At 32.9% G+C, this 25,836-nt stretch overlaps 1 protein-coding gene across 1 annotated transcript in view; it reads right to left on the minus strand.

Moving 5' to 3' along the window:
• The window catches only part of CD109 (CD109 molecule), a 144,962-nt gene that overhangs the window by 59,052 nt on the left and 60,074 nt on the right, over positions 1-25,836 (minus strand). The window contains exons 6-14 of the mRNA XM_074310489.1: positions 23,792-23,831; positions 20,532-20,616; positions 12,167-12,263; positions 9,893-10,034; positions 8,832-8,941; positions 4,545-4,769; positions 1,508-1,609; positions 1,365-1,427; positions 284-460 (exon numbers count right to left, since the gene is read on the minus strand). Coding sequence (XP_074166590.1) covers positions 284-460; positions 1,365-1,427; positions 1,508-1,609; positions 4,545-4,769; positions 8,832-8,941; positions 9,893-10,034; positions 12,167-12,263; positions 20,532-20,616; positions 23,792-23,831 — 1,041 coding nt within the window. The remainder of the gene's footprint in view (positions 1-283; positions 461-1,364; positions 1,428-1,507; positions 1,610-4,544; positions 4,770-8,831; positions 8,942-9,892; positions 10,035-12,166; positions 12,264-20,531; positions 20,617-23,791; positions 23,832-25,836) is intronic.

Below are 25,836 nucleotides of genomic sequence, written 5' to 3' on the forward strand. Positions count from 1 at the left end.
ATACATGATAAGTGAAAATGTTGCTACACTTATTCATCTCTGAAATTATGAGCTTTGATCATTGCAGGAATACATGTAGACAATAGTAGGAGTGTCAAGTAAACTGATAATAGTAAATCAAATAATAAATGAAATGTTTATCTCTTGAAGTCTTTTATCTATTTTACCAAAATTCTAGCCTTGAAATTTAAGCAATTCAGATTAACCTTTCTTTTCGAAACAAATATTTAGGAGCATATCATTTTTTCATTTGTAATTACAACCTTGAGCCTGATTTTCTTACCTTATTCTTAAAGACAAGTTGGACAGGAACTTTCAGGACATCATTTATAATTTCCCCATCATCTCCAACATAGTACACAATTATACAAGCTTTTGGAGCCCAGGAATTTTCTGGTGTTAAAAAAAAACTTGAGGAGTTCTTTTTGCCTATTTCAACTACCTGGCTTTGGGATATCACCTGAAAAAGAAAAATTAAATTTACTTTATGATAAAGCCAATACTATGATCTATAATAATTAAACCTTCTATATTTATCATCATTTCAAGTTCAGACAGATATGTTTGATTTCAGTCTCAAAACTCTTCCAGAATCAAATATACATTGGTAAGTATCCTGTGCTAATATACTCATCTGAGTTAGAATTTATTTGTATTCAGCATTAGAAAAATTTAAGATGCCTCTAATTAAATGGTTTACTATAAACAGAAGCACATATAAGAACTTACAAAATTGGGGGGGAGAAATTAGTTTAGTGAAGCAGAAGAGGCAAATTTTCCCATTTGTGTGGATCAGTTTTTTACAAGTGAAATGTTGGAAAAGAAAAAGAAAAAAACAAAAAACATCTGAATATAACAGTGCAGACTTGACAGGATTGAAGGGTAGGAGAGAAAAGGAAGAGAAACATTAAAATTTTGAAATGATACTGACTGAATTTCTAGAGTTTCATCTCTACAACTGGAGACAAGTAGTTCTCTCTAAGTCAATTTGGTGCTATGGAAAGAACTATCTCTTGAAAGGTCTTGGGTGCTATCACAGGTACTTATATGGGTAAATTGGGACAAATTATTTTTTTAACAAATCTGTGCCTCAGATTCTTCAATTATCAAACTAAAGTAAAAGTCTTTGCAAATCTTAAAGAATTATATAAATGCTAGCTATTATTAACCTTGTGACTCATAAATTTACTGAATGATGGAGCCAGTCCCTGGAGACCACAGAGCAGCAGTATAAAAGAATATTTTGAGGGTAATATATGAAACAGTCTGGATAAGAATGATGTTGAAAGAAACACAGAAAGACTGCTATACACATACTGTAATATGGCAAATGATGCATAATATATTTTAAATTGCTGAATTACCATATAACTAAGTTCCTTCATTGGCTTGTTGCTGGTGACAATCAATTCAAAAGGTGAGCCAGCCTAGAAAAACAACATTCTCATTAGTATACAAGAATCATATGGCTAATTATAATTATCAATAATCACATGAATACACTTACCTTTACATTTTTACTTCCTGCTTTTAATTGGATATATGTCATACTAGGAGACTTAAACATGCCATAAATTGATAAGCTATTAACACCATCAAGAAAAGAAGCCTGTTAAAAAAAAAAAAAAAAAAAAAAGATTAATTTCAATTGTTTTAATACCTTTCCACTAATTCTTGGCAATCAATAGGAATGAAGCATATATAAAATATGGAATAATCCATCCCTTTTAAAATAAAATAGACTTCATTTTTTTTTTTTAAAGGCTGGGGTTAAGTGACTTGCCCAGGGTCACACAGCTAGGAAGTGTTAAGTGTCTGAGGCCAGATTTGAACTCGGGTCCTCCTGAATTCAAGGCTGGTGCTCTATCCACTGCGCCACCCAGCTGCCCCCTAGACTTCATTTTTTAAAGCAGGTAAAATGTATGCCATTAATAATACTAGATATTCACAAACATAAACAATTGTAAACTAAAAGAATGTTATGCTTCAATACTTCAAAAAGTAAGTCTTCAAGGTATTCCCCTCCACAAATACTAGTTTAAACCACTTCAAGCCTTAGAAGACCATACTCATGTTTTGTTGTGGACAAAAATGATTTATCATGGTGGCCAGCTTTTTAATAACAGACCTCTATGCACTGAACCAGGCTGGTCCCTGGATAAGAGAGATTATTAACAGCTAAGAGTCCAAGGCTCATAACCAAACTTCCAACAATATAGTAGGACCTGCCACAGCCTATGCTATTCCAGAAGATCCTTTGATAAATAAGGATCATTTCCACAACACAAGACTTTAAAATCTGTTTGTATTAGTGTTAATAAAATAGTAACTGTTGAAACACATTTTCATAATGTCTAAATTGTATAACTCTGTCCATAATGTCATAATCCTTATATGGATATGTTTGCTATTTAGGATTTTTATAACTGACAATATTATCAACTATCCTTCCCTTTATAAAAGGGAGCATATCACTCACCAGATAATGGCTACAGCAAACAGAGCTATTTGTACATAAATAGATAAGATTTTCTCTCCAATATTAAAACCCCAAAATTCATATTCATAATCATCAAGCATTTATAAAATTCTTACTATATAGCATTATGCTACACTTGCTCTGAGAATACAAAAAGGCAAAAGCAAGGAGCTCACTTTCTAAGGGAAAGATGAGAGACAACTACATATCTACAAGATATATGCAGGATAAATAAAAAGTAGTCTCAGAAGAAAGGCACTACTAACATTGAAGAGGATCAGAAAAGGAGCACAGAGTTGAGATATGGTGTTATGGGTTGGGAAGAGCAAGAAGGCAAATGTAACTTAATCAATGCTTGGAGGGGAATAAAGCATAAGATCACAAAGGTAGAAAGAGTTCTAACCACCTCCGACTAGATCAGCATTGATATGCAGGATCTCAAGGGAAAGATGGAAAGGCTCTACACTGGCTGACTTACCTATCACAAATACCATTTCATGGACATACCAGTCCATCCTCCACTCAGTCCTTAAAGAGATCTTCCTAAAATACAAGTCTGACCATGTCAAATCCCCAACCCCACCCAATAAATTCCAGCAATTCCTTATCACATTTAGGATCAAATATTAAATTCTCTGTTTGGCTTTTAAAGCCCTTCACAACTTTCAGCCTTAAAACACTGTTGATCCTTCACTGAAACAGATTTCTAAAATGTAAGTTCTCCAGAAGGTGGGGCTGTTTTTTTCCCTTTTCTTTGCATGCAAAATATTTGCACACTATCTAACATAATAAACACTTAACAAATGCTTATTCATGAATTAATTTAATATTTCTTTTACGCAGCCTATATTGGATCCAAAATGTCTGATTTGCTGTCCCTACAAATAACATTTCATCTCTATCCTTCCTGTCTATGCACATGTACCCAAGACCTGGAATGCTATTTCTCAACTTCACATCTTGGAACTCCTTGATCCCTTTAAAGTTCAAGTCAAATACCACCTCCTATATGAGGCTTTCCTGATTTTACCTCCAATTATTGCAGCCCTCCAAAAGTATCTTATGTTTACTTTAAATATTCTATGATCACTTTTGCTATGTGAAACATATTGTTTCCCCATTCTTACTCCACTATAGAATGTAAACTTGACAACAAGAACTGTTTTGTTTTTGTCTTTGTATCTTCAACATCTAGCACAATGTCTACCATGCAGTAGATGTTTAATAAATGCTGGATGATGTGAAGTAGTATTTTAAGGGAGAAAAAAATTAATGGCCCTAAGAAATTAGAATAGTAATAATCATTATTATAGTACCCCAAAGGAAACCATTGTAGAACAGACTAAAAAAAAAAAAAAAAAAAGGAAGGAGTCATCACACATACTTCCAAAAAGATATCTTCCCTCCCTGGTCTACAAATGGATAAGAAAAGAATGGATCATTGTCTATTTCTATGTGCTCATCACTCAATCTACCATGAAAAAAGTACAAGGAAAAGAGTCAGATGTTCATCACTGAAAGCCATATTCCAATCAATCCCATCTTTGTGGTACAAAGTAGATACCAGTTTGAGTCAGAAAAAATGGCAAAGAGACACCAAACAAAACCATTAAAGATTTTTCAGTTGAAAAGGTTAACAAGTGTCTGGGAGGACAGACAACCACCCCTATTTTCCTTTTTTTCTCTTTTATAAGTAATTCATTTCTAGTATAACCTAAACCCATATTGAGTTTCTACAAAACTCTTATCACAAAAGACTGGGTATCTGTTTAAAATGTCTTTGGGGTTTTTTTAATATAATCTCGTTTACTGTAGCTTCTTAGATTTCTTTATTTTAAAATGTTCTTCTAAAAACTGAGTTCTCAGAAAACTGCCACTATCTAATCATTCTGAATTCTAACAAAGAATTTTTCCCACATTTGTTATGGTCAATATCTTATTCTCTAAGCATTCTAAGCCATGATTGGTTGTTGCCTTCCACACCAGTATTTATACAGGGTAATGTATACACCAAGTTACAGTCATAATAGCATTTTATTAAGAGAAGAATGGACCCAAACAGCACCTTCACTTGCAGTTGACTGGTATTAACTAGGATTGGAAATTCAAGATGAAAGGTCCCATCTTCTGGAACTGTGTAATTTAGGACCTGGACAGTTTCCCTTTCCTGATCTTCGTTGTTCCATCTGTCCCAATAATTGGTGTAATTTGTCTGTGTTATGGTGAGCATTACATTATTTCTTATTTCTTCGGGAGTCAGCCGAACACCATCAGAACGAGTTATCTTCACCTAATTGATAGAAAGGAATATAAAGAGAAAGACATTATAGGAGAAAAAAAGGAATTATTTCATTTGAATCTGATTTCCACCACCACCCCCATCCCCACCATTATCCTGAAACAGAGCTATTGAATACCTTCACTGGTTTAATTGCTGAACACAATTGTCTGAGAAAAAGACACTCTCCTTGACCTCTGAAACATGCACATGGCCCTCCATTAAACTCTTAAAATTCTCTCTTCCTTTGATGTCTGTTATACTCCACCTACTTCTCCTCTGTTTTTCTTATTAGGTTCCTTTCCTTCTCCTAAAATTCTCCTAAAATTGAAAGGTTCCCTTCCTTCTCCTTCGAAATTGCCTAAAACTTAATACTCAGTCTTCTTGCTCACTCTCTCTGTTTCTCTGTAGTCTCTCTCTGTCTGTCTCTCTCTGTCTCTCTCTTGTCTCTCTGTCTCTCTGTGTCCCTCTCTCTCTGTCTCTTTCTCTCCTTCTTTCTCCTTCTCCCTCCCTCTCTCTCTCTATCTGTCTGTCTGTCTGTCTTCTCTCTCCTCCCTGTGTCTCTCTCTTTCTCTGTCTTTTTCTCTGCCTCTGCCTCTGTCTCTGTGTCTCTCTGTCTCTGTGTGTGTCTCTCTCTGTCTCTCTCCTCTCTGTCTCTCTCTGTCTCTTTTTGTCTCTGTCTGTCTCTGTCTGTCTCTCTCTCTGTCTCTTTGTCTCTGTCTCTCTCTCCTCTCTGTGTCTCTTTCTCTCTCTCTGTCTCTGTCTGTCTCTCTCTCTCTCTCTCTGACTTTGTCTCTGTCTCTTCTTTCGCTCTCCTCTGCTCTATTTCTCTCTCTTGTTTTTGTCTGTCTCTCTGTCTCTGTCTCTGTCTCTGTCTCTGTCTCTGTCTCTCTCTCTCTCTCTCTGTCTCTGTCTCTCTCATCTCTCTGTGTGTGTGTCTCTCTCTGTCTCTGTCTGTCTCTCTGTCTCTCCTTAGTGTCTCTCTTCACTTTCTGTCTCTTTTTCTCTCTGTGTGTCTCTGTGTGTGTCTCTCTCTGATCTCTTCTTCTCTCTCTGTCTGTCTCTCTCTCTCTCAGATTTTTATCTACTGCCACCACTTCAAATGTTACTTTGTAAAATGATTGTGCCAATTTTGTTCTCCAGTCCTCACATCTTTCTCAAATTCCTTCCCTGCAGAAAGAGAATTTCCATCTAGAGGCACCAAATTCAAAATGTCTAAAATTTATCTTCTTCTCCAAATCAGCTGCTCCTCCTAAGGAATTCTCCAGTTCATTTGATTTCAAAACCACATCATAAACTGCTCCTCCTCCCTTATCCTCCCTTTCTTTCAACATCTAAAAGTGTACATGTTCTGTTTATTTTTTCTTCAAAATGTCTCCTCCTACTATCTCCTCCCACTGCCTCTTCCATCACCCAGCTCATGCCTGGGTGAATTACCACATTCCTGAATTCCTAACTAGTATTCCTGCTTCCAGACTATCTGTGTGTGAGGAAATTGTGGAAACTGGGAAAAATCAAACTGACTCCATCTTGTAAAACTGACTCCATTTTGAGAGCTAAATTTCATTTTGCCTGTTCATTCCATCTGCTTGTTAATCCTGGGAATTAAGGTCTGTTTTATATCTAGAACAATCCACCTGCTTACTCTCTCTACTCCCAACTCTCAAAATTCACTCATCATCCTCTCAACTCAGCAAGGCCCTAATCTTTCTTCCGATTAGAAAACAGGTTACATAATCTTATATTTTGGTTTATATTTCGGTAATTGTTTATATTTAATGCACAAAAATCTGTCTCCCACTGTATTTAGGGTCCAATACTAAGGCTCAGGAAGTTTGATCCCAATTTGTTATGCAAGTGGCATGCATAGCTTAATAAACTGTATGCTCAGAAGTTAGAGCCTTTGTTTCCTTGGTTATCTCAGATTTCACCCATCACAGTGATCCTGCACAAGTCCCTTAATCTCTCTCAGCCTCAGTTTCTTCAATTGTAAAATGGGGAAAATAACAAGATCTACTTTACAGGACTGCTGTGAGGATCAAATGAGATATTTGTAAAACACTTAACACAGAGCCTTGCTCATAGGAGGTTCTATATAAATCTTTTCTCTTTTCAGATTCTCTGTCTTCACTGTTTCCTGAACTTTGTCAGCCAATTAATATTTCTAAAGAATATTTCTTTCATTTTTGTAACCATAATGTTTATAAACTTCTGATGGCTCTCTACCGACTACTAAATAAAATCTGAACATCTGAACTTTGGAACATAAAATTCTGAGTCTTGTTGTGAACAATTTGTTTCCAGCTTTTCCAGCCATGTCTTCCAGTAATATCTTAACTGTTTTTGTACCCTGGACCACTCTGGCAATCTAGAAAAATCTAAAGACACCTTTTTTGAATAATATTTTTAAACAATTGTAGGAAGTGCTGAATTTCAGTGAAAATAAAGATTTTTTTTTTTCCTGTCCAACTTCACAAACCCCCTGAAATCTGCACATGGACTCAGAGTTCTATATACCACAATTTAAGAATTCCCACTTGAGAGGTACCTAATTAAATCCTACTAATCCTTCAAGATAAATTTCATGAACCTTCCCTGATCACCCCAAGTTAATTTCTCTTTCCTCTAAGAGGTAAAATGGATATATCACTTATTCATATAATTCATATGATATCATTGTTGGCCTTATAACTTTTATTACTTATTACTTGTTAATAATCACTTGTAATCTTTTCAATTATGCAATGCTATCTTCTCAACTAAATTCTAAGGATAAGATCAGCATGAGATATATCTATGTATCTTTCACAGCACTTACAATGGTACCAAATACAAAACAGGTATTTAATAGAAGATGCTATAAAAGCTATATGCAAAGTATTATGTTCTCTCAAAGATCAACATAGTTTAGTTACTTATATTTGGATGCCAAATCCTAAAAAAAATAGCACAAACTTTATGTCACAACTGATAGACCTATTCAGATGCACCAGAATTAACTCTTTATATCATTATATCTATAAAATTCCTAATCCCTATAAAAATAAGGGTTCAATTTGATAATTTACTGATGTAATTTATTAATGGTGTTGTTTTTCAGTTGTTTTAGTCATGTCTGATTGTTTGCGACCCCATTTGGGATTTTCATGGCAAAGATACTAAAATGGTTTGCTATCATTTTACAGATGGGGGAAACTGAGGCAAACAGGTTAAGTGACTTGCCCCAGGTCACACAGTATCTAAAACCAGATGTGGGCTCAGGAAGATGAGTCTTCCTGAATCCAGGCATGGCGATGTACCTATTGTCACCTAGCTGCCCCCAGTTTGCTAATACAACTGCATAAAATGTTCCCTCTCTCTGAAAATTACCCCCATGCTTCAGAAAAGCTAATGCACAACATATATTCTATTTAAGATATACTTTAACATGTTTAACATGTATTGGTCTACCTGCCATCTAGGGGAGGGAATGGAGGGAAGGAAAAGAAAAGTTGGAACAGAAGTATTTGCAAGGGTCAATGTTAAAAAATTACCCATCCCCATGTTCTGTCAATAAAAAGCTATAATAATTTTTTAAAAAGCTACTGTATGGACTTTAGAAAAAGAAGCCCATATTTCTCTTTCTGGCTTAACCTAAATATTAGGACATTGGTAAATATGATACATCTAATTCTAATTCTATTATATTTCATTTGAAGAGTTCTGGACTTGGATTTAAAAGGTATGGGTTAAAAGTTTCAGTTTCACTACATATTCTGCATCTTGGGAAAAATCTTAACTTTTTTCATCACCAGTGTTTTTGTTTGTTTGTTTGTTTGTTTGTTTTTTGCTGAGGCAATTGGGGTTAAGTGATTTGCCCAGGATCACACAGCCAGAAAGCGTTAAGTTCTGAGACCAGATTTGAACTCCAAGCTGGTTTTAAATAGTACCTAATACTTGAACTCCCTACCTTTGAGGGTGGCCTTGTGAACCAAATGAGATAATGTAATTATAATATTTTAACCATAACATAATACATATGAAATCATTATTTTAACTACTGATTTGCACATATAATTAAATATACCAACTTACAGTAACCGTGAAGTTGAGAGAAGGCTTCAAGACATTAACATAATCAAAAAATTCAATTGTGTAGTCATTTGCCTTGAAAAATACATTTGAACTTGCATTTCGGGATATTCCTGTTTCAGAAATAATACCATTTAGATAAAAAGAAATCAGCTTTTACCAACAGATGTTTCCTAATACTTTCCCCAGGGCTCGGTATCAATAAATTAATTAGTAGTTATTTCAGAAGCTCATTTTCCTCAAGTTCTTTGGCTCTTGAGCAGAAGAGTTCTCTCTTTCTCTCCTCCTTCCTTCCCTCCTTCCTCCCCTTTGCCCCATATAAAGTTATGTGTTATGTGAGAATAAAGAACTCTATTGTCACAAAGAGAAAGGACTTTGGAAATGTGAGATTCCTTACAATTCTAGATCTATGATCCAATATAACATCAGAAAAAGACAAAAATGAAAGACATCATGAATGAAGTGAGATTTCAGGAGATGTTTGAATGAAGACAAACACTAAGTTTAGCCTGAAGAAAGACCATATGTTCCAGCCACAGACTAAAACCTGAGAGAATACCCAAAGTTTTCAGTGGTGAATTTAAGAAAAATCACACTAACTACTAATCTCATATAACTGACTTATATGTTATAGAGATAAAAAAAAAATCCCAAGAATATTTTGTATTATTCAATGTTTGATATCTATTTAGTATATTAAAATATAAGTTCTGTAAGTGCAAGATGATATATAATTTAATTTTTGTACCTTCCCAGAAACTACTACAATATTTTAAACTGGGGGCTTAATAAATATTAAATGAATGAAACAAATTTTTAAAAAAGTGGTGTGTTGTTTTTTTTTTTTAATTCTATGGAAACTAGTAAAATATTCAATATCACTGAACAGTAACTTCTACCTAGTGGATTAGAAGAGACAATAAAATTTACAAATGTATTTGTACAAAGAAAATCTTATGTAAAAAACATCAAAATATGATTCAGTGATTTTTTTAAAGCTCTTTAGAAGATACCATAATATTATAATGAAAAATCATTACCTTTAGAATAAATGTTCTATATACCTGTAAGTGATTCTGTCACCACAGCGATAATTTCTACTGGTCCAGGAGAAGATTTATCGTTGGGGTAATGTAGTTCCTCTGTAGGATTCATGACACTTTTCATCTCTAGATCACTAAAAGTGAAGTTTGCAGATCCATTTATCTGTTTAAAAAGAAAAAAGGAATGCATTATTTTTTCAACTGAGTTATTCAAATTCTAAAAATATCTAAATTAAATTCTAACCACAACAAAATCAAAACTGCTTCATTCTCATTCCCTTTCTCTTTATAAAAATATAAAATTTTGCTATATTTAAAGAGTAACTATATAAATGAGGCAGTTAGTGGTATAGTGAATAGAATGTTGGTCTTGAACTTAGGAAGACCTGAGTTCAAGTTCTATGTGAGACATTATCCTAGCTGTATAACCCTAGGCAAGTCACTGAAGCTCCCTCAGCCTCAGTTTCCTCATCTATAAAGTAGGGAAAATAATAGCACCTAATCAACAGAATGCTGCAAAGACTTAATGAGATAATGTATACAAAATGTTAATGCAAACCTTGGTTAGTTTATATAAATATTTCCTATTAATATTGTAATAAAGGATTAGGGAACAAGAATCAGCAATTTTGATAATGTAGTCCATTATATGGAAGAAGCTAAGGAGTCTGGTTCTAGAGAAGTGAGATGTACAATGAAAATACCTTAAGAAAATATATTTTAAAAACTGATTTATCTGAATACAAGGTAATATAGGAGAAAATTATGTCCCCAAGGTGTTTAAGGGAAACGTTAGATTTCTATATCTTATGTCTTCAAAGTAAATGTCTATTTGTAAAAGCTAATTGAAATTAATTGCTTAAATAGCACCAGATAGTTAACCACTATAAGTAAATAATGAAGGAATACACTAGAATGGAGGTTGGAGCTGTTAACATTAGGAAAAAGACTTCTGACTCCTCAGAGGTACTCCTACAACCTTGAGAAGACACTAAAAACCTGCCCCAATTTTTCTAACATAAAGCAAGAGTCATTCAATGTAAAGTCTCTTATGTGATAAAGAATTGTTAGTTTTTTAATCAGTTTCCTTTGCTAACTCAAAGAGACACTTCTACTTTTGGAATATCTACATTTAAAGTTTACAACATTTTACAGCAAGTCTATTACTCAAGACTTTATCATAGTTTATCATTTTGTTATTATTCATCATTTCAGTTGTGTTCAACTCTTTGTGACTCCATTTAAGGTTTTCTTGGCAAAGATGCTAGACTGGCTTGCCATTTTCTTCTCTAATTCATTTTACTGATGAGCAGACTGAGGCAAACAGGGGTAAATGATTTGCCCAGAGCCACAGAGCTAGCAAAATTTTTGAGGTCAGATTTGAACTTAGATTTTCCTGATTTTAGGCCAGAAGTTTTCAAATCACTCATCACCTTGTAAGAGATAGTAAAAACTAGTAGATTTGGAGTCAGAAAACCTAAAGTTCAAATCCTACCTCCGATATTTCCTATTTGAGTTATTTGAATTTATTATTTGAGACACTGATTCTCAAACTCCACATATAGAAATACTTTAAAAAAACCTATCTCAAAGGTTTCAGCTGAAATGAGATATTGTATGTAAAGTGTTTTATTTTTAAATCCTATATGATCATAATTATTATTATTATTAAATTTGGATTGGACTATTAATTTATATATTTCTTAATATATTTTTAATTTATGTAAATTTATATAAATGCAAATTATTAACTTAAGCAATCAGTTTTCATGACCTTCCAAATGTATAGATCTGACTATGCCATTCCCCCTGCTCAACAAACTCCAGTTATTCCACATCACCTCCATAATCAAAAATCAAATTCCATTTGGCATTCAAAATCCTTCTTAACCTCCCCAATACACACATTTCCAGTCTTCTTACTCCCTTACATTGCTAGAATACCCTCTCACTTCAATTCTGTCTCCTGCTTTTCCTAGCTTCCATCAAGAACCAGCTAAAATCCCATCACCCACAGGAAATTATTCCTGATTCCCTGTGATTCTACTGCCTTCTATCTGTTGATTATTTCCAATGTCTCTTCTTGACAGCTTTTTGTACATAATTGTTATATATCATCTTCTCCTTTAGGCTGTTAGCTCCTTGGGAACAGGAATTGTCTTTTGCCTTTCTTTGCATCCCCAATGCTTATTAGCATAGTACCTGGCATAACAGATGCTTAATAAATATTTACTGACTGATTGTGTTTTCTATATTAGAAAAAATCTCATGATTTTTTTATAAAAAAATTCTTACCTCGAAATGTTTAGTTATAGTTTTCTTTATTCCCCAGATGGACAGAGGTATAAATATGAGTGTTACATCACCTTTAACTGGTTTTCCATATGTGTACCTGAAAAAAAAAAAATCTTTTTCTATTTCAAATTGGATCATGTCAAAATAGTAGTCAAAAATGCCAGTTATGAACATTAATTCTTGATCCGATTTTTTCGTACATTCAAGTAGAGATTGTAATAAAAATTGATATCATCATTAATAGCTTTTCAAAGAAACCTTGAGCCAATCAATTGCAAATGTGTCTATTACTATTACTAATCAAAGGTATCTATTGCACTTCCATTATCTAAATGAGATAGAATAAAAAACTGATATAGTGAGAGAAAAAAAAAAGAAAAAAGCTGATGCTTTCTCCCAGAAAGGGGTTCACATGTCACAATTCTCTAGTTTCACTTTCCCAGAGATCAAAAAATTCTCACACTGCTACCAGAAACAGGCCAGAAACAAATAAGGCTGCAAGACTCTGTGTCCAGAGATATTAGGAAACGAGTCCCCTGAGAAATCCACGGGTATGACTTTCAGAAGACATAGAAAATGACAGTATCCACTATGGCACAGTAATGCTCATATTAGGACATCTTAGGTCTGGGAACTCTGAGGTTCTCAGCACTCTGTACCAAGATGCCCTAGAGTACCTGAGGATCCAGCACTCTTGAAACTCAAAAATCCAGGAGAATCTAAACCCAGGAGATGGAAAATCAACAAAGAAACCCAGGTGCAGGCAAAGATCAAACAGAAAAGGAAAGGAAATAAATAAGCATTTATTAAGCACAACTAGCACAAAAGTACTTACAAATATCATCTCATTTAATTCTCACAACAACCCTGGGATGTAGTTGCTACTATTATTCCCACTGGACAACTGAGGAAACTGAGGTAAACAATGGTTAAGTAATTTGCCCGGTGTCCAAGGCCAAATTTGAATTCAAATCTTTCTGACACTAGGCATAGCACTAGATCCAAATCTCTGGCAAGAAGCCCACCCAACAGTAGATCAAAGGTAGAGTTTGAGTCTGCCACAATTCCACAACTCTGGAGCTAAACTTGGAAAAATGAGTGAGTCAAAAAAAAAAAAAAAAAAGTATAAATATAGAGAACCTTCAAAAAGAGAGAATAATTATATAACAACTCTAAACAAAGACTCAAAGTTTAAAAAAAAATAGATTTCCCATAAACATAATATGAATACTAGAAGAAATGAGAGGGAGAAAGTGTTAAAATGAAACAAACACTCTTGAGGAAAGAATCAAAAGAAGAATAAATAGCTTAGAAGAAAAGTGGTAAACCTTACCCAAGAAGTACAATTCCCAAGAACTAAAACAGACCAAAGAGACATGAATCATTCTATCAGACAGCAAGAAATATTAGAACCAAAGGTTGAAAATAAATCAATCCTCAACTTTTACAAGGTTAGCATGTCTAGAAAACAGTAAGAAAGTAAAAAACACAGATGTTAACACACTGAATCCTTGGGAAATAAGGGGTTAGGTTTCCACAATAAAAGTTGTAATCTTTTGCTAGAGATTGCTGAAAATTTATTCTGCATACAATTCTTCATAACAAAACATTAATTTTGATAATATGATAAGTATGATAATAATACTTTTCCTAATAAAGCAATCATGAAATAATCCACAACAATGCAGTACATAAAATTGGTAATATGCAAAACATTTTTTCTTGCTAGTAACTCCTTGGAATTCTGTGACTTTGTGTGCTAACATCTCAATTAAAAAAAAAAAAACTATTTCAGATAATTTTCACTTTTCACAATACTATAAAATCTGAAATACCATGAATAATGTACAGCAAATGAAATTCTTAAAACTAAAATATTTTTAACCTGAATCTTACTTTCCACTATGTATTATTTTTAAGTGAGTGTGAGAGTATCATACTCTATACCATACTGCTGTAAACCTCTCTACCATGGTCTCCCTCTCAAAACTAAGGTAGAAATTGCTGGGACATTGGTTGGTATTGTCAAAAGATGAAGAGACTAGTGAGGCCCCGACATCACCTTTGTGCTTTCACTAGCTTAAAATATTCCATCAATGACATCTGCTCCCTATGCCATTTGGATTCCTTGAAGACCTTCTGGCTGATGGCTGTTTCAGACATTTCACCAGCAAGTTTTATAAAATATCTTTATTTTCTCACCAAGTTACATCAATGATTTTGAAAACTTGGGTTTAGAGGCAAAAGGACTTGTACTGTACTTTTGCAACAACAACAAAAAAAAAAAAAAAAAAAAAAAAAAAACTTGAGATTTAGAGGAAAACAAAAATATATTATGAATACACAGGGAGATTTTTTTAATGCTGAGGTCAATAAGACCAGTGAAGCCCTACTAGGATACCAGCTATTCCATTAATTCATCTTTATCACACCTCTCATGTTTTGCTCTATTGTGCATAGCTCAGAATGTGCCCAATTTCAAAGAGAAAAGTAAAAATTACTCAAGAAATCACTCAAGTGCTTGGAGTCACAAAAAGAAAATGCACAACTATTGACAATGAACTGTTTAAGCCATTTACTATCAAAAACAATTATCTGGGGAAATGGTCAAGAAGAAACAAATGGAGAATCATTAGACTCCTTGACAACCAGAATTTAAAGGGGGAGTGGGGGAAGCCTGGACAACATAGTTTAAGAAATCATAAATGAAAACTGCCCATATCTATTAGAACTAGAGGGCAAAGCAATGATAGCAAGATTCCATCAATCATTTCCTCCCAATAGAACTTGAAAAAAAAAACCCCAGGAATGTCATTTCCAAAATTCAGAGTTTCCACAACAAAATAAAAGTATTGTAAGCAACTATACTAAAGAAATTCAAAGAACCAAAAAAATACAGTCTAGTTGACAAAAAAAAAAAAAAAAAAACAAAAACAAAAACAAAAACAAAAACAAAAACAAAAAAAAAACCTGGAAGCTCTTAAAATACAATATTCCAAATGGAAAAGATAAAGGATTACACCCAAGAATAACACTCTATAAAGCTGAGTACAATACTATACAGGAAAAAAAAATTCATCTTTAGTAAAGGACTTTCAAGTATTTCTGATGAAAAGTCACAAGCTAGGTCGGAATTCTGAAAGAAAATCCAAGTATCTAGAGAAATTGAAAAAGGCAAAGTAATTTAAATAACTGAAGAGTTCTAATAGTCAAGTACTCTAATACTCTAGTAGTTGGTTTCCAAGATAATGAAATATTTAACTAATTCATATAAGAGCAAAAGCCATTCCTCAATAGATAAGTGGGCCAGGGATAAGACCAAACAATTCTCAAAAGAAAAATAGCAAACTATTTAACAACTATATGAAATAATGTTCCAAATTTTAATAAGAGAAATGCATATCAAAATATTGAAATTTTATCCTATCTCCTGCAAATCGGCAAACATTATAAAAGAAGGGAAAAGTAGATGTTAAAGAGCTAGTTGTACAAAGACACACAAACTACTGCAATGTTAGTGGAACAGAGAATCAGTACAATTTTGAAAAGCAATTTGGAACTATGCAAATAAAAAAACTAAAAAGACCATTCCTTTTGAACCTAAGATTCCATATTAAATATGCCATCCTAAAGAGGTTTTGATAAGAAAAAGTCTCCATAAATACCAAAATATTGATAGCACCATTTTTTTTGTGATAGCAAAAAATTGGAAACACAATAGATGCCTATGATAATGTGGAAATATGTTTAGAAGAATTGCACATACTTAACCAATATTGGATTAAAGCTACCTAGGAGAGTGGGGAGGTGGGTAGGAAAGGAGAAAAATTTGGAACATAAGGTTTTACAAGGGTGAATATTGAAAACTATTTTTGCATGTAAAAAATCTATTAAAAAACAAAATAACTGCCTATTAATTGAAGAATGGCTCAATGAATTATAATATATAAATATAATAAAATGTTGCTGTGCTATAAGAAATGATGAATATGATAGTATAGAGCTGAATATATGTTAGGCACTAAGCTAGGTGTTAGGGTTACAGAAACTAAAATAAAACAATTTTTCCTCTTAGAGAACTTACTTTCTATCCGGAAGAAGATTCATACATAAATAAGCATATATATATAGAAAGAGAAAAGATGGCAAATTTTTTGAACAGAAGGCATTAGCAAGGGGGAGTGATAATCACTTGAGCCCATCTGCTTCTGTATTTAAGGAGATTTCCTATCTTGTTCATCTGTTAGATGTCCCCTCCCTTCTTTTCATCCTGCCTCAATCACCCATTTTTGAATATTAAGGCAGCACCTCTAAAAATTTTCTGGGCTCAGTTTCTCACAACTTCCCTGAGCAGGAAAAAAAAAATGGAAGAGACTTGAGAACAGAATAATAAGCTAATCAGAGGAACCCTTCAATCCAGGTCCAGTCATCTCCAGCAAGGAATCCTTCTTTGCCTCCAATTTTGTCTGGAAATCCAGAAAACCAAGGTAGAAACCAAATTTCCAAGTTGGTGCTACTATTGCTGCTCCTTTTCCAGGGAATAAGGCCAGACAAAATGGAGAGATTCAGGAAGCCCAAGAGAGATCCAGCTGCCAAGTTGTCACTCCCTTAGAAGTCCAAAAAGACAGCAAAGTCTCAAGCAGTAACAAACTTTAGTAAAATGCAAGCATTTATTTTTAAATTTTAAAATGCAACAATATGAAAATTAAGGACAAAATCCAAGATGAAGTACAGCCTCAATTAAGTCCATATGCATGTCAATGAAAGGCTTGGTTTTATACATCCCAAGATTCAAAGATAATGGTCTAAGAATTCAAAAGGAAATTTGTACAAAGGTTTTTTTGACATTTTGACTAATATAAAGTATATAGAGTAGCGATTATGAAAATACAGGATTTACATATTTTCTGAGTCATAAATTTCTCCATGATACCCAAATTCAGAAAACACTCAATAAGAAAAGCTTTGTCAACTTTCTTGAACCTGGACAGAAGACTGAGTTGGTAAGAAAATCCTGAACAAAATTTTTGCCTATTTTCTTATGTTGTTACAAAAGTTTCATATAACTTTATGATAAACATATGTCTAGGACAGTAATTTGGCAACTTTTTGATCTGTGAAAAAGTTAAGCTGGGAAATCACCACCACCCAGCACTTGCCACACTGCCTAAAAATCCCATCGGAACTAGACAGATGGCATTGTTTTTGCTGAGCCTGCTTTTGCTGAAGTCTGGCATTTATTAAGTGCTAAAAACAGCATTATTAAATTATGCCAAACACCAAAGCAGATATTGTCATGTCAACCATCAAGTACTATCAGAAGCTAACCATCATCACTGCTAAATCCCAGAATTACTTAATGTTCTGAAAAAAATTGAGTTTTATTTTTACTTTGTTAAAATTAATAATAAAATTAAACACTATTAAGTTTTAATAGAATTCAAATAACTTCAAAGTCATTAGCATTTGCTATTCTGTTATGCCAGAAGTCACTCTGAATCTGTGCTAAAGTGACTTGACTATATGCAGAGGATTTACAAATATCCTTTTTATTGTTTTTTGAGCTAATCAAAAACAACTGAAACTTTACCCTACTTAGACATAGCAATCTTAACAAAAGTTTTAGATGTTGAAAAGCCAGATTTTAAGAGAAATTAGGTATAGGGGTAATCACAAAAGATAAAAATTGATCATTTTGATTATATGAGATTTAAAAGCTTTTGCTGGAACAAAATTAACATAAGATGAGAAAGAAAGATATCAACAGGTATCATGTCAGAGATATCCAATGCAAATATTTTTACATAGGGAATTAGCAAAAAGTTTTAAGACCTAGAGCCATTATTTTAGTAGATAAGCAATTTAAAAATATAAGTAAGTACTATTCAAGAGAAGAGCAAACTATCAACAAGCATATGAAAGACTGCTCCAAATAATTAGTAACAACAAATGCAGATCAAAACATCTCTAAAGTTTCACCTCACACTCACAAAATGGCCAAAGATGACCAAAAAATTCACCAGAGGAGTTGTAGAAAAACAGCAGTAAAAACATGCTATTTGTGGAGATATGAACTTTCCAACCATTGTAGAAAATAACTTGGAATAATGTTAAAATAGAAAATAAAATATCCACATTTTTTACTTCGAAGAGTTCAAAATATTTATAGCAGCAATTTCTGTAGTCATTAAGAACTGAAAACTCAATCAATAAAAATTTATTAAACATTTTGTGCCAGAAACTGCAAAGAGTTGAGCATTCAAATAAAGGCCTTCAAGAAGCTTATGGTTTAATGGAAGATAATACTAAAATAAATGTCTGGTGGATAGAAAATTTTTAAAATATATATAGTATCTATATATAATAGAATATTATTGCACCACAAGAAATATTCAGAATTAAGAAATGAAAGATGACAACATAAATGGTCCTAAAGGAGGCTCACTCTCTTATAAACACCCCAGGAAAAAAAATATCTAAAAGGGTTCCATATGAAACAGCATTTAAGACCAAGAGAAATATCAATTAACTTCCTAATCCAATAATGCAAAAAAAAGATAAACACAATCTTATGGGCAATCAGACACATATCACAAAGAATAATAATCAGCATAAGTTCCTGTGAATAACAATTAAAACCACTAGGATCTCAGTCACAGCATGTCAGAGGAGTGGATGAATTAGAAAGACACTCATCCTCAAAAGGTCACCACACAAACAGACTATACGGCATTCATAGCCATAGCAGCAACACTATCAAAGCAGGAATGAATTCTGGAAGTCCTTCAAGGATCCTAAAGTCAATACTCTTATTAGAGCCGAAGCAGGACATAAGTCCAGTTCATAATCTATGCACCCATACAAGATTACTTGCAGGAATCTTCTGTAAATCTAGTTTGGACCTGTGAGAGCTAAATCAAGGAACACATATAGTTTTCAGTTAGAGGATGCAGAAAGAAAAGGAACCAAAGTGAAGACCAAGACCAACACTGAATTGAACCATCAGGCAATGGAAGCAGTAGCCAAGGACTGTAGCAAAGGAATAGGCAAACAATCAGCCTTTCCATCTATCACTGAAGCAGCAACCACATACAGGACCAAATAAAACCTATCTCTCTACCTGAGAATACGGAAGAGGCCAGGGTATGACTAGCACAATATTCTAGAATGGGAGCTAAGAATATAAGTAAAAAGAAGGAAATTCTGAACAAATACAATGAAGGAATACTGTTGATTTAAAAAAGGCCTAAGAATAAAACTAGAAAAGACTAACTCCAAAACAATTAAAGTAGAATCTAAAAAAAATGATAATAGTACAGGACTCCAAGAGTAGATAGAAGAAATGAAGCAAAAGATAAAAAAATGACACTAGAGCTTTTGAGGGAAAATTTTTTTTTAAATAATCATAGAACAAAAAGCAAAAAAACCTTACCCGCACAGACATCCTGAAAAATAGAATGAAATTAATTGATTCTAGGTGAAGTGACTAGAACCAAGAGAACATTATACACACTAAATGGTTAGATCATGATCAACTGTGATGGACTTGGTTCAACAATGAGGGGATTTTTCAACAATGAGATGATAGCCAATTCTAATAAACATGTAAAGAAGAGAGCCATTTAGCAGTGATGAAACTACATTGTTTGAACCTGAGAAAACTGAAAGGTTTTCTGACATTGGCTTGATTGTTTCAATAATAAATTGAATTATTTGAATAAATTGAAATTGAATAAATTCAATAAATAAATTAAAAGAAGAAGAAGAAGAAGAAGAGAGCCATTTGCATCCAAAGAGAGAAATACAGGGACTGAATATAGATCAAACATTATATTTTCATCTTTTTTGTTGTTGATGATATTTGCTAATTTAAGTTTATTTTGTTTGTTTCTCTTTTTTCCCTTTTGATCTGATTTTTCTTGTGCAGCATAACATGAATATATTAGATTACTTGCTACCTAGGAGAGGAAGAAAGGAGGAGGAAGAAAAATTTAGAACACAAGTTTTTGCAAAGATGAATGTTGAAAACTATCTTTGCCTGTATTTTCAAAGATAAAAAAGCTATTATAAAATAAATAAATAAAAAGTAAATGTTCTTTTAAAAACTAAAATGAAGAAACAAAACAAGAAATACTAGAAGACAATAGACTGAACATTTAAAAAACTGTGTAAAGTAACTATCAAAAACAAATGAAAAACAAAAAATTGGATGCCAAATTTCAAAAATATTATAAAATTAAACTAGTCAGATTTTATTAAAATTATTTTAAAATCATAAAAAATTAAAAACATAGAAGTATCATAGCTAAAATACAGAATTTAAGGGGGAGAGAGGAGAGAGAGAAACAGAAGTAATAATACTTACTTTGCAGTAACAGTGCCATTCAAGCTTTTATAATTCAAAGAATGATATAAAGGTGTCTGGAGAGTAACTTCAAATTTGGGTAATACTGAAAAACAAATACAAGCTTAAAATTATTTAACATCCCATTGATTTCATTATAAATAATGGCTTTGAAATTTATTTGATCAATGCAATGGTTAACCATGATTCCAAAGGACTGACAATGAAGTATGATGATGAATCATCTGATAGAAAAATGATGAATAAAGACTAAAGAATAAGACATTTTTAGACATAGCTGATGATTTTTTTTGCATGTTTTGCATAATTTTTACAAGAGTTTTACTTTTGTTTTTGTTTTTAATGAGGGAGAGGGAAGTTAGAGAGAAAATAGATTTTTGCTATTCAGAAAGTAAGCCCACTTTAGTTCAATAAGTTAGAATTATTAATGTCTTAACACTGGAGATAATAATGTATATCTTTCAAAGAATTCCCAAAATAAGAGAACCAGTAAGCACTAGTCAGAATTCACTTAAACACCACTGTCCAGTAAAGGACAGCTCACAACTTCCCAAAGCAGCCCAGTTCACTTGAGGTTCTAATTACTCTAAATTCTTTCCTTACATCAAGCCTATTTTAACTCTTTGCAACTGACATTCACTATTTCTAGTTCTGACCTCAGGAGACCAATTGGAAAAAATACCCTGTTTGCACTATCTCTCTATATAAAATATAATCCCTTTGGGGGAGAGGATGTCTCTTTTTGTCTCTTTTTAGTACTCCTATCTTTAACAGCCTGGTCAATATAAATGCTTAATAAATGCATTCTCACTCATTCAAATGAATGTTAGCTTCACAAATGGCCAGTCATATGTCAAAGAATTTACAAAGTATTTTGTTTCCTCTCCAATAATAAAATTCTTTAATCAATTTAAAATCATAAACTCTAAGACTTTTCAAATGTCACCTGTTTTAAAGGTCAGTTGTGTGTTAAAAATTGCACCATATATTCCTTCCCAGCTGCAGAGATGAATCATTTTCTCTCTGATTTGAATGCCTAGAAAATCAAGGAAGCACTGGGATCTATCAGAAATCCTGGTACTAAAATAGAATGCTACTGCTAAGGAAGAAGAAAAATGCAGACCTGTTATACCTCTTATGAGGTAAGGTATCTCGCAGGAAGTTCCTAATATTCAATCAACAAGAATTTTATTAATCACCTACTATATGCCAAGCACTGTACTAAATAATGGAAATATTAAAAAAAAAAAAAAAATGAAGCAGACCCTGTCCTGAAAAAGCTCCAGCCTATCCTATGTGTTAATATTATATATACAAGGGATCAGGAACATCTGGCATTCCAAATATGGGGGTCATATGTCATTGTCATGCCCTATTCCTCATCACCATCAAGATTCTCTGAATTCTCAAGAGATAGAACATTTAGCACATTCTTGAATTACAAACCAATAAAGAGAACTTGACTTCTTTGACCTTATCTTGGCCCACATCAGTATCCTAGCCCTGTCCACCGCTCCCTAATCTCACCTATTAGCAACTATCACTCTCTAATAACAGACCCTTCAAGTAGGAAAAAGGAAGCATTCTGGACTTGCCATACAAGTCCATTTGGTCACGAGACTATAGAGTGCTTAAAGCCCCAAATAATAATAAAAATAGACTTCTTCTCATCCCCAATTTTTATTGTTTAAATACAGGCCAAAAATTTGTAATTAATGGTTCCTTCTCCATCCCACCTCTATTCCATTTCTGACCCCTTCTAACATCAATATAACAATTAATTCATTTTTTCCCTGCTTTTGCATCACTGTCATTGAAATAATTTGTCTGCCTGATGTAATATTAAATCACCTAATATTTATACCTTGATAGCCTCCTTCTTTTACAGAAAGTTCTAGCCAATCAAGCAACAAGCATTTAAGATACATTTACTGGGTACTTGGCACTGTATTAGGTACTAGGTATGCAAATGTAAAGAATGAAATAATCCTTGCTCTCAAAGGTAAATAAAAGGTACCTGTGAGGGGATTACACTAGCAATTTGGGAGATCAATAAAGATAGGAAGTGGTGCTTGAACAGAATCTGACAGATTGAACAGAATGATGACATTATCAGAGACAGAGATAAGAAAGGAATTCAGTCCAATAAGGAATAATTTGTTCAAAGGCACTGAGGTGGTAGAGAAATAGCATATATAAAGAACATATAGAAGGTAGGTTTTTCTAAATCTAGGAGAACAAGACAGAGAGAGCAATGTACACAATAAAATTGGAAAGATAGATTTCAGCTGGATTATAAAAAAAATTTTAAGAACCAAAAAAAATGTTACATTTTATTCTGAAGGCAAATAGGGAGCCACCAGAGAATTTGCTGAGTCAGATAGTGACATGGTCAGATTTTCACTTAAAAGAAATCACCCTGGCAACAGTGTGAAGGATAGAAAGACTTTAGTGAAGAAGAGACTTGAAGGAAGATAATCAGTAAATTTGGGGCTCAGTGACTCTTGAGGAAAAAAACAAATCAAATGAGAGAGACTCATGGGAGCATATGATGCAAATAAGAGTAGAGATAAAATTGGCATAAATAAGCATCACACTGGATAGATAAAATGAGGGAAACTGAGTAATCACATCAAAGTTAAGAAACAGAGGACTCTAAGAATCCTTGGTATCTTCCATAGAAATAGTTAAGTTTTCAAAAGAGATGATTTTGGCAGGAAAGATAATGAGTACATTTAAACATTATAAGTTTGAGATGTCTCTGGATCACCTAAAATACTAAACATTGTTTCTACTAAACTATACTTGCTCTACTTTGTTACAGTTCGTTGCTCAGAAAAGCAAGAAAAGAAAGATGAAATGTTCCTTTAAAAAATTATTTTTTTTACTTTGTCATAAATTTTATATTCACTTGTGTGTTTTTGGTGTTTTCTCCAATTAAAGTAAGATCCTTTAGGCCAAGGCTTAAGAAATAATTATTGGATAAATAGACACTATATTGTTTACTTATTTTGAGTAAACATTCTTAAAATAATATTATTAAAGGAGATATATAAATATATTTAAGTTTCAGAATAAGATATTCCACCTAAATTTGAAGTCTTTGGATTTTTATGTGACATGCAGAACAAAATAATACAAAGCACTTATGTAAACTATATACAATTATAGTGCAAAATATAACATGATTACTTATGTTTTTCTTTATTTCTGAAGAAATTAACATTTTTCCTTTTAAAATGAAATTGTTCAACACTTACCATATTCTAAAACTTGGAATGACTGGTAATAGGTCTGACCCTATTTTTAAAAAAACACAAAAAAAAATGTAATAAGTTTGGTTACTTGTCTATAAGATGACATACCGAAACCTGCAAAGAAATAACCATTTATCTGTGGATAAATTATTTTATTTTTTAAAGTTTTTATGTTTCTTTAATTAAACAAAAAAATTGCAAATAGGATATTTGGTAGTATAACTCTGAGTCTTAAGAAATCCTATATTCCTGCATTTTAAAAAATTCTATGTGAGTAATTAGCTGGTTGACTTTTAAGCAAGTTACTTAAGTCTGTGACACTCAATTACCTCATTTGCAAAATTAGCCAAAATTTTTAGTATCTTTTTTACTTCTAAGATTCTAGATTCAGAAATATCATTCATTAAATTCCATGCTATATCTGTTTTATTCACTGGCTACTGAAAAATAACAAACTGAGGACATAAATTTGTCTTAAATTCAAGTACTCACAATTATATAATATTCTCACTGTCCTAATTCCTTGAATTACTTTCCAGAATGACTAATAAGAAAAGTCATACTAATCCTTATATCTGACAGTTTGGTAAACTGTCACTTAAGTTCATGGGATCATATATCTAATACTTGAAGTAGTTCCTCATTGTAAGGTCAAGAAACTTTTCTGTCACACAGGAAATAAGTGGCAGAATTAGGAATCAAACTCATATTCTTTATGATTCTCAACATCTATAAGACAATGTAGATTTTAATAATAGTAAACATCTTCCAAAATATATTTATTGATCCTTCACATAACTTTACGCAGAGTTGGAATTTAAACTCACATCCTAGTGGCCAGTATAACTAGTAGCACAGTGGATAGAGCATTGTACTTCAAATCCTTAAGACTCATTTTCCTAAATTTAAATCCAGCCTCAATTATTTTCTACTTGTGAGACCCTGAACAAGCCATTTAATCCTGTTATCGCAGATTTTCATCTATAAAATGAAATGGAAAAGGAAAAGGCAAATCATTCTTTCTTTGCTAAGAAAACCCCAAAGAGATCACTGAAAATAAGACATAACTAAACAACAACAGATGAGACCTCTGGCTCCAGATTCAGTAGTCCTTCCCCTGTACCTCTCTATTTTCCCATTTGATTAATAAATAATCATAGAATTAAAGAGAAACATAATTGGCCATCTAATCCATTCTTTGGACTGCCTCAGGCAATCCAATTACAGAAAATTCATATGTTGGAAAGGGGGCTTGGATAACTTTGTTTTTCTGTGCGAAGATTTTTCTGTGTATATTTTAGAGTACATTTTTTCATTTAACACAGCAATTCCTTCTACAGTACCACTGACAAATTAAAATATTTGTGAAATACAAACTCCCCACAAATATTGCTATATTCCAAGTTCTATAGGGTTATGTATACAAGGATGAAATGAAATATGGTATTGATGATAAGGAAAAGAAGGACTTCTGCTCATATCCTTCAAACACAGCAATTCATTACTAGTATAAAATGAGTGGGAATCAAAGTCTAAAACAATCAGATTGTCAAAAGGAAATTGTTCTAAATTATGGACATGTGAGCTATCTTCCAGGTTTGCATGTCAACTAGCAAGTACTTGTATGGAAAGGAGGACAGTACTGAGTAGACAAGAGTATTTGTATGTATAATTATGTGTGAAGCATTTTGAAAAAGAGAAAAACAAGAATCAGTCCTTGACACTAAAGAAATCTATAATGTCTTTTTGTTCTAGGAGAGAACATTGGGACTGTGATACTCTCAACTTATTCAAAACCACTACTATTCAAGGTATTCACATGGTCAACAATCAATTTATCCTTTTTAACCCATGAAAATTCCCAGAAAGAGTTGGAAATTAATCACATTTTATTCTTAAGCAAAGGAATAGTCGTAAGTACCAAAAACAAAAGACAAACAGAAACAAAAACAAAAACCTGAAATTAATAATAACCTTTCATTTCTAAGTTTGACTAAAAGGTAAATGCTCTAGCTAATGGATCCAAAATGTTAATATCTAGTCATTAG

Source organism: Sminthopsis crassicaudata, chromosome 4 (assembly GCF_048593235.1).
Source record: "Sminthopsis crassicaudata isolate SCR6 chromosome 4, ASM4859323v1, whole genome shotgun sequence".
NCBI lineage: Eukaryota > Metazoa > Chordata > Mammalia > Dasyuromorphia > Dasyuridae > Sminthopsis > Sminthopsis crassicaudata.